Here is a 10,497-nt window from a genome sequence, read left to right as displayed (position 1 = left end):
CTGACAAGTGCTTATAAGGAGGATAGAGACTCTGCTTCTGAGGCCTTCCCTTTAGGGTGTCATTTTCTGAACCCTAGCACATTAGTGTTAGTTTGGGTGGGTGGTGGAAAGTAGTCAGACATTAAGTCAGAAGATGCAGGTGTCATTCGGAGTGCTAGTTATCAGCTGATATCTTGGGCAAACATTACATTTCTCTGAACCTTGTCTGTAAAACTGATTTCATAGTAGCTAACTCACTGAACTTTTCCAGAGCCCAAAGTAGACAGAGATCTCCAGGATTCCCAGAAGAGCAGTCCCCAGGGACTGGAACTGGGTGCAGAGCAGCCCTGAAGAACCATCCGGAGGATTGCCATGAATCTTCACTCTAGGCCCTGCCACTGGTGAGAACTGGCAGCCCTCCTCAAGACTCGCCTAAGGTTTTTCTCCTTAGTACATGCATTTTGATTTTTCATCATTGTAATCTACCATACCTCTACCTCTGGTCTAGACCAGAGCCCATGGGCTAAATGTGGCCTGCCATCTGATTTTGTGAATGAAGTGTAGTTGAAATACAGTGATGGTCATTGTCTGTGGCCTCCTTGTGCTACAATGGCAGAACTGAGTAGTTACAACAGACAGAAGCTTTCTGGTTCCTCAGGAAGCATCTTGACTCTGGACCAGTCTCTACCTCATGGCTCTAGTCTCCCGGCATTCTTTCAGCTCAGTCTTCACTGTCTCATTCTTATAGTATCTCCCAGTTCCAGTCTTAAAAGATAGAGAGGGACAATGGTTTCTCTTCATGTCAAGCCTCTTTCTAGTGTGTTCGCCAGCTCTGGAGAGTCTGCACTTGAGTTGCTTATCTTCTCCTTTCTGTCCAATCAGCTGTGACTGAGGTGACCCGGGGGATATAGTCAGGGAAACAGAGCTGCCTTGGGGAACTCCAGCATGGTGATATGGTCAACATGTCTAACACAATCACAAATTTAATAAGATAATACCTGTAAAGCTGTAAGGTAACCTGTCCCAATTAAGATAAATCTGAAAGGAAACATTGCACTTCTGAAACTAATAATATAATACATGACAAAATATGATGTAACTTAGGTCTTCAACTCATGTAACAAAATACCATGGGCATTTCCTGGCAGATAAAAAGCAAGTGAGAAAGGCCTAAATGAGTATCATATGAAGACTGGCATTACTTGGATGCTATTGATCTTTCTTTTTTTTTTTTTAATTTGGGAAAACAAAGCAGTTCAGCCACGATAAATTATATACTTTCTTAAGGAAAGATGACTATAGAATTGTTGACAAACATATATATATATATATATATATATATATACATATATTTATTTATTTATTGGTGGGTCGTGGAGCTTGAACTCTGGGCCTGCGCACTGTCCCTGAGCTCTTCAGCTCAAGGTGAGCGCTCTACCACTTGAGCCACAGTGCCACTTCCGGTTTTCTGGTGGTTTATTGGAGATAAGAGTCTCATACACTTCCTTGCCCAGGCTGGCTTTGAACCTTGATCCTCAGATCTGAGCCTCCTGAGTAGCTAGGATTACAGGCATGAGCCATTGGTTCCCAGCAACAAACACATTTTTATTGATTTTTTTTTCCAATTTTAGGGTTTCAATCCAGGGCGTTGAGTTTGCAAGGCAACTACTGTGCCACTTGAGCCATGCCTTCCCCAACCCTATTTGCTTTGTTATTTTTTGCCTGGGCTGGCATGGACCACAATCATCCTATGTATGCCTCTAGAATAGCTCAGATGACAGACATAAGCCACCACATCCATCTAGTTTTTAAATTGGTTAAGTTCCCCTGGGCTTTTTTTTTTTTTTTTCTGGACTGGTCTTGGACCAAGATTTTCTCCATCTCTGACTCCAGAGCAGCTGGGATTATAGGCATGAGCCAGAGCACCCATCTCAACCAGTGCTTTTAACAGGCTGTTAGGTCTGGTATACTTTTCTGTACTGAAAAGTTGTGGACTTCAATACAGATCCTATATGAAGGGGAAACACCATGACTGGTTTCTTTTCTTTTCTCTTTTCTTTTTGTAATAGAATTGAAACCAGAGCTTTGTGCTTGCAAACAAGCAAGCACTTGAGTCATATTTCAACCCCTTTTACTTTATTTTCCAGATGTCTTGCTTTTCTCTGGGTCAGTCTGAACCATGATCCTTCCATCTCTGTCTCCTGAGAAGCTTGAACTGTCATGTCCAGCATCCCATGGCAGTTTTGATATTCTGCTTGTACTTCTAACTATAAAAGAAGTATGGCACTCAGAGTATGCTTATAGAGAAACGTACAGAAATTTCAACACAAGAACTTAAACTATTCCTGTTTTTAAAAAAGTGTAGGAAAGAAACTTTCAGAACAGTGCTTCTACTTGCTAGTCTGGGGACAGATTGATCACATACACACACAGTGCTTCCAAAATACCTTTTATTAGTATATAAAAAGTCAAGAAAATAGATGTATATGTTTCCTACAAAATTATAAAATATTCAAGATACTTAATATTTTTCCATAAATGTGCAGAAATTTTAAAAAGACAAAATTAAAGCTAGAAATCTTCTTTTCCACTTTAAATTTCAGGTTACTTTACAGGGAATAAAATCTAACTATCTTCTTTCTTTTATCCTTTCCTATGTGTAGCTGTAAGACAGTAACAGTTACAGTTTTCTATTAGAGTTACCCGAGAACATTCCAAGACAAAAATTCCATCCTATTACCAGAAAATTGGCATAAAATTTTGCTGTTTTTCCCCCTTGTGCTTTAAACTTGGCTGTGGTGATTACTTGAATTTCCAACTCATCAGGGGAAAGAGTCTAATTAAAAGCAAGAAATACAATTTACTTTGTCCTTTAGAAAACAGAACCCACTTATGACGTTCCTTACAAAGTGCAATTGGCTTCTTTGTCACTTCGTTGCAAGGTCTGAGGGGCTGTTTCTAAACAGCACAAATGAACTGAATCCACATAACGAAAGAGAAGAGAGAGCTGTGGAGGGTGGATTCAATTTGACACAAGCAGGAGAAGCTGTGCACGTTGGATGACATTAATTCAATAAAGGATATTCATTTCAGTTTCTCAATAAATCCTTTGAAAGAAAAGGCTTTTGTGTTGATTTAGACGAGTGTTAAAATAAAGCTTTCTTTTCTGAAATTAGATTATGGGGTAAGCCCAGCCAGATTATCTCTGCAGATGATATAAGCTATAATTATTTGGGGGAGATTTCAATCACTGTTTGGAATTGATACCCGAGGCTTTCTTCTCCCCTATTCTTTGTAGGCTTTTTAATGTGATATTTTTGGGGGTGATACTTAGGTAGGAAATATCAGCTTCTGAAAGATAAAGGTGTAATTATCAGTAGAATAAAAAGCCCATTAAAAGAAGACTTAAATAGAAAGGTTTTCTAGATATATTTTACCATACATCCTTTTTATAAAGGCAGAAAAAGAAAGAAGTTCCTATAATATGTGTAAGATTACCCTCACATTAGCCCACTTGAGAGAAAATAAAGGGCTGAGATGAGAGATGTTTGAGATCTATGCAATGGAGCTATTCTTGTGTCCAAAAATTAGCTTTGCTCTGGTGGCCTCTATCTTGACCTACAAGAAAAGGAATGGCAGCCGTGACTCTTGGGACTCAGTCATCTTCCTCCCATAAGCCTCCTTGCCCCCAGAGTGGCTGGAATTTGATGGAAATATGATAAAATGTGTGATGAAACATCATTTATCAGACTGCTTATGTGACCATGCAATGACTAACTCCTCATGTCACCCATACTGAATTGAATAGTGGTACTGTGTGCCAGGCCTTGGGCTGGCACCGGAAATCTTTCTGACACAATTATTACTTTTGGAAATGGAATTAAGTAAGAAGAAAACAATACCACTGTAAGGGAATCTTGGATCGTTAAGCATGAAATTTAAGGGATGTGACAGTGTAACTGATATTCAACTTTGGAAGAAATCACCAGTTCTTTGAAAGGAAGTAGGCCAAGCACCAAAAATGTTGAGTGCATTTGGTATAAATGGTAAGGTCTTAATCCACATTAAATGATTCCATGTTCTGGTTTGTTAAATTATTTTTCTAATTTGTAATTTATTTAAAAAGACATATTTTTTCTATGTTTCCTGGCTGACCCTGAACTCTCGAACTCAAGAAATCAAGATCCCTGGTTATCAGACTGGTTATGGCCCCATGAAAGAGCAGACCATGAGCAAGGTCTTGCCAAGGTCAAAGGTTCAACCACTAAGATTCTGAAGAACAAATATTACAGTGGATTAATCCTGAAAGCTATGGAGGTTTGTGCCCACTTCCTTCAGTCACTGAGGCATAGTTCTAATGGTAAAAGGACATCAAGGTGGCTATGGCTTGTTGGCTTGTGGCAGATATTCCGTGATATGTGAGATAGATAGATCTAAGGTGCAAGGGGGAACCTTTTTCTTGGCTGTCTTGGGGATCTCCTTAGAAGACACCCAAATAAACAAGCATCTTTGAAAACTCCAGTCTAGCAACTGAGGATTATTCAGGATTGGCTAATGTGGTGCAAATTAGTATAGAACAGAAAAGTAGCACAGTGACATGGTTAGGGGCCTAGACTGAGAAGCCATATTAGCACTTCCATCAGTTCGGAGATTGCCACCTTGGGGCATGCGACTGACCTCCCCAAGCTGCAGATTTCTCACCGGAACAAATGGAGACACTAACCATACCTGCCTTACAAAATCTGTTGGGGAACTAAAGGGAGGTAATATTTATAAAGTGCTCAGGATGGGCTGGGAAGGTGGCTCAGTGGTAGAGCGCTTGCCGTGCATACATGAGGCCCTGGGTTCGATTCCTCAGCACCACGTAAGCAAAAAGAAAAAAGCTGGAAGTGGTGCTGTGGCTCAAGTGGTAGAGCACTAGCCTTGAGCTGAAGAGCTGAGGGACAGCGCCCAGGCCCAGAGTTCAGGCCCCACGGGGAAAAAAAAAAAGGTGCTCAGGAGAATGGTATATAGTGAGTATCAGGGAAGTACTTAAAAGAATAAAAAGAGAAACTTAGGAAATCTTAAGAGGCATTTGAGAGTTCTTTGAGCAATTCATTTTCATTTTAAGAGCTTTAGAAAGTGGACCATAAAACACACCAACCCACGGGAGTCTTGGGATTAAGCTGGGCTAACCAGAGAAATCGCTTCAGCTACTTCTGGCCCAGCGACTGTTCCCAAATACTCCAATATAGAAACCCTCATATCTATAGCCCATCTGAGCCCAAACCAGATGGAAAGGGAACAGACCATTAGAGAGCGAAGGGACCTTATTTTCCTTAAGGTTTTCTCTATACTCCAGTCATGCTATCTTGAAGCCCAAAGGTCGAAACCCAACCCCAGGTATTCCTGAGGTAATTTCAAACCGTAAGGATTGATTCTACCTAGTTTTGAAATTTCTGGGCTCCCAGAACTAACAAGAAATGATCGCATGACACAAGGCCAGCGATGTTGCCAGTCTATCAAATCAACTATCAGAAGACAGCTTTTGTTCACCTATTCTATGCAAGGTATTGTGCTAATGCTTTAATCACAAAAGAGGTAAGAAACACAATTAATGTCTGCTATCATTTTCATATTGATCATATCCTTTTCAGTCCATTCCTAGGCCTCAATGAATACACACCCAAGAACTCATCCTTGATGATTACAACAACTATTGACATTGTAATTCAATCATCTATGACTAAAAAGAAGCTAAACATTAGAGCTGGTTACATGGCTATATCTTCTTAACATTTTACATTGTGGACCTCTGGCCAGCCTCATCAAGGCCCAGATTTCTTTTCCTGGCTGCTACCTCACTGTTTAGCTCCGAATCAGATTTGTCCATGTTGTTGCCAGAGCTTATGGCGATGGCACCTTCCATTCCATCCGCAGGGCCTCCATTTGGCTGAAACAGGATAGAATCTGGTTCCTTTGGACGTTTCCACTGTGGTCTAGTGGCAATCCAAAAAATGAGGGCTCCAAACACCACAATCAGAAGACCAAGGGTATTTGTAAAAACACCTTCTGGTGGGAATGTATGGTATGAAGGGTTTTTCCTATCAAAAAAGAGAGAGAGCGTGTTTTCAATTACAAATAGGATGATAAAGGAACATGCAGTATACTGTTGAATTGTGTGTGTGTGTGTGTGTGTGTGTGTAAGCACTGGGGCAGCTTGAACTCAGGGTTCAGCATTCCTGCTTAGCTTTTGTGTTAAAGGCTGGCACTCTACTACTTGAGCTACACCTCCACTTCTGGACTTTTTGCTGGCTATTTGTAAATAAGTGCTTGGGTGTTTTTGTTTTTTTCTGGCCAGGCTAGGTTCGAACCAAGAACCTCAAATCTCAGCCTCCTGAGTAGCTAGGATTGCAAGTGTGAGCCATCAGCACCTGGCTACACTGTTGAATTTATCTGCTCAGAATGCACATTGGTACAGCTCTAATGTAAATTCCTTTAAAGTTTCATATTAAAGAAGTAGATAAGTTGTAAATCACACTGCGGAAATCTAATATTGTAATCATGACATTATAATTAACATTGATAAAACTGTTAAAATCCTATGTGGAAAAAAATTAATACTTAGAACACTTGTATCCCTTAAACTTGAAAAAAGATGAAATAAAAATGTATGTACCTCACAGAAATGAAGGGACAAAGGGTAAACAAATGCAGCAGCAGTACTCAATAGACACTAAGCTGAAAATAAACTATGTAACTTATGGGTGAGACTGGGAGGCGGAAACTGGGAGACACTGAGGGAAGGGGTGATATTGCCTGAAAAGAAATGTGCTTATTACCTGACTTATGAAATGGAAACACTTCTGTACACAACCTTCATAGTAACAATAAGAGTTTCTAAAAATATATGAGCCTTATAAATACAATCAATATAAAACATACCCACCAAAACAATTAAAAGGGAATATGTAACTTCAATGGCTGTTTTGTGAGTGTGGTCCTTATTTAAGTAATATGCTATATGTATGAAATTCCAAATTATTTTGCAATAAATATTCTAAGCTTAAATTTTTGAACATTAAAAATGTTGTTACATTTATGTTCTTCTTTCACATGAACAAATAGTTAACATTTTAGAGCTTAAAGATGATGAAAAGAAAGACCATGCAACTTACAGAGCAAAAAACAGTTTCTCTGTCACTCCCATAAGGACTGTTGCAATCACCGTTCCAAAGAGGAGGAGTCCAGAATAAACATGTATGGGCATGACCAGCGCTCGCAGAGAAAGTGAAGCCCAAGGAAGCAGAAAGATGAAGAAACCTAGGACAAGCTAAACACAAAAGTGCAAAAGTTAGCATTTAATTGTACATTTTAACTAATTTTGAAGTCTTATTATCAAAGCAATAGATGGGAAAAATGGTTTCACATTGAACTCAGAGGCATAAAAGGAAAAGTAAATTTCCTGAATCCAGTTCTAGTTACCTAAAGGTAGCATCTATGATAATCACCCTCTCATATCCTTTCAGAAGGATATATATATACCTATACCTATATATACCTATACCTATACCTCATATTCTGAACTTTGCCTTTTCCTTAGTAATGTGTCTTAGAGATAGGAAGAATTTTCACAATATGTTCAAGTCAATGTCATACACATATCCATCACTCTCTCTTTTCTTTCTCCCTTCCCAAAACAGTTTCAACAGGTTTCTTTGTTCAGTTTTCATAGTTGTAAACAACCTATTTTGATTATACTCATCCCCCTTTAAAATGTATTTCAAAATTATTCATCTTCTTATGAAATTGTAACCTTTCTGTACATCGTCTTTATAATAACAATAAAAATTTAAATATTAAAAATTAAAAGCTATTATTCACCCTTTATTGTTCTTTTTCTTTTCCTACTTTAAGATGAGATCCTTTCATTTCAACATCTCTATCTGGCGTACTCTTTTAGTAGCTAATATTCTATTCTATTTATTCTATTTTGAGGATATACTGGAATTTATTTACTCTGTTCTCTATTTTAGCTATTTCTGTTTCCAGGTATTATTATTTCCTCCTCCTCCTCCTCCTCTTCCCACTCTTCTTCCTCCTCTTCTTCCATCTTCTTCCATTAAGGAGGCTACAGTGAGCATTCTGGTACTTACTTTTTTTAAAAATCCATTTCCTAAAGTTGTCAAGTGAGGAAGGGAAGATTTTTTTTTTTTTAGAAATCAGTAAAATCAAACATATTAGGACACAGAATTTAGTCAGGTCAGCCTAAAAACCTATACAGAAATTGGCTGACAATTTTGAATTGAGGTGTGCAGAGAAGTTTCCATTTCCTTGACAACTCAGTACCTAGAAAGCCCTTTTCTAAGTGAAGGAAGCAAGGGTATTGCATTAACTCAAGTCAGTTTTGTCTGTTGCCCCTTCCAAGTAAGAATTCTATTCTCTTCAAGAAAATAAAGATGGCTTAGTGGCTGTCCAGTTACTGATTGAAAGGGCTTTTATTTAAGAATTAGGATCTATAAGTCTAACCAAACAACCATGAAAAGAGAGGGTGGCGGTCCTGACTGACACCCAAGGAGGAAGTGTATGTGTGTTTGGTGTGGGGAGGGGAGCACAAGAAAGATGGAGGCAGGAGGAGGGGTCCAAAGCCTTAGCAGACATTTAAAATCAGCTTAGGTGTAACATGTGCTGCGAAGGAATGAAACATTATCATGAATGCCTTTACTAGGCTGCTGGGTATATCCTATTGTTCACTTAATACCACAAATGCCTGAATATGTTGGAAATGGTCCAGAGTGTTCCCCGTAGTAGTTCAAAATATTCCCAATTCTCCATCAGTGAGCTTCAGTGATCCTATTAGTATTGAAGGACTAACTTCATGGTCTTCATGTTATGTTTTCTACATGAAGATGTAGGAATTTAGTAGTTTATAGTTGTTTTTAGTCCTAAGATCCTGATTTCTCTCTTTTCAATCATGATTTTTCATGTGTCTCTTGGAATCCTGTTGGGCTCGATTTAAGTAGGTGGGAAACCAGACATTGGCTGACAGACCTCAGCCAATCTGAATCTTACTTTAGTCATTAGAAAAATAATTAAAATTTATTTTAAAAGGAAAAGAGGGGAAAAAAAAACCTTTGAAACTTAGATACCTTACTTTATGGGAGTGTTCAAATAAACTGTCCCTCATCAATTAGATAAAATACTCCACAGATAGAAAAAAAAAACCAAAGCTGTAGAACAAGGAAATTTATAGTTTTTGGTTTTAATTATATTTAATATTTATGCATATGAATAAATAAGCTGAAAAATAGGAAATCAAAGAAAGGGGTCATATTGGCCAAAAAGAAATGTACTTATGGGGCTGGGAAGTGGCTCAGTGGTAGAGCGCTTGCCTTGCATGCATGAGGCCCTGGCTTTGATTCCTCAGCACCACATAAGCAAAAAGAAAAAAGCCAGAAGTGGTGCTGTGGCTCAAGTGGTAGAGTGCTAGCCTTGAGCTGAAGAGCTGAGGGACAGCACCCAGGCCAGAGTTCAGGCCCCATGACCGGACCTCCCTCCCCCCCAAAAAAAAGAAATGTACTTATTACCTGACTTATTAAATGATAACTCCTCTGTACAACATCTTAATAATAACAATAAAATTATATTTTTTAAAAAAGAAAGAAAATATTATAGAATGTGTGACTCTGGAAGTGTTTTGAATGGTACAGATTTATAATTCGTGATAATTTATATGAATCATTATTTATTTCCCCTTAACCATCTTGGGCTTAAAACCTTACAAGTGAAGATGGTGACTCTGTGGAATGAACATTGCAAGACTCTTTGTCACTAAGTCAATAGTTCCTAAAGTCTGACTTATAGAAGACATATTAAAGGTGCGTATTGAAGGTGATGCCTGAGTCACATTCAACAGTCCTACCAAGTAAGCATTTCTGGACTGGGGCCTACGAATATATTTGTTGAACTGTAACAATTAGTGCATTTGATTGATTCAACTCATTCCAGACATACAGGTTAATTGAAGTCTGGAAAATCCTCCATAGAGAAGTGGAATCTTCCATTTCCTAGACTGCAGGTAAGTCTAACAAAGTATGTAAAACAAAGCGCTCTACTATTTAGGAATCACTCTCTACAAGAAGTTGTTCTTCATAATGAAAGTTCCTAGAAGGATAGGGAAAAAATAAAATCTTATGAAAAGTTATTAGTAGAGATGAAAATGAAAATAAAGAATGTTTAAAGATTAAATATCTATATCCATAGTGATAACAAAAGCCTAACGGTGTTAAACTAAAATGTCTGTATCCTTATTTCAAGCATTTTGATTTCACATTAACAGGGATTATGAATTTTTTTCATATTTTTCTATATTTCATACATTTTAAGTTAATGTACATGTATGTTATTTTTATAGTTAGAATAATAAAAGTTTACAGTTAAATACTTGAAGGCTTTCCTCCATTAATTATTCTAGTCATTAGAAATGTTCATGTAGTTTAATGTGCCCATTTATCTTATGTCGCAGAATGCACTTTATTG

At 38.1% G+C, this 10,497-nt stretch overlaps 1 protein-coding gene across 2 annotated transcripts in view; it reads right to left on the bottom strand.

The window, feature by feature from the left end:
• Positions 1 to 4,914: 4,914 nt before the first annotated feature.
• Positions 4,915 to 10,497, bottom strand: part of LOC105994489 (cytochrome b reductase 1) — a 28,782-nt gene continuing 23,199 nt past the window's right edge. The window contains exons 3-4 of one of the 2 annotated variants that reach the window (XM_013028034.1): positions 7,137 to 7,291; positions 4,915 to 6,062 (exon numbers count right to left, since the gene is read on the bottom strand). In XM_013028034.1, the coding sequence (XP_012883488.1) occupies positions 5,759 to 6,062; positions 7,137 to 7,291 (459 nt within the window). In that variant the 3' untranslated portion in view covers positions 4,915 to 5,758. The remainder of the gene's footprint in view (positions 6,063 to 7,136; positions 7,292 to 10,497) is intronic. The other variant, XM_013028042.1, reaches the window with a different exon arrangement.

Source organism: Dipodomys ordii, unplaced genomic scaffold (genome assembly GCF_000151885.1).
Source record: "Dipodomys ordii isolate 6190 unplaced genomic scaffold, Dord_2.0 Scaffold5, whole genome shotgun sequence".
Lineage (NCBI taxonomy): Eukaryota > Metazoa > Chordata > Mammalia > Rodentia > Heteromyidae > Dipodomys > Dipodomys ordii.
This window is presented reverse-complemented; position numbering and strand designations above follow the sequence as displayed.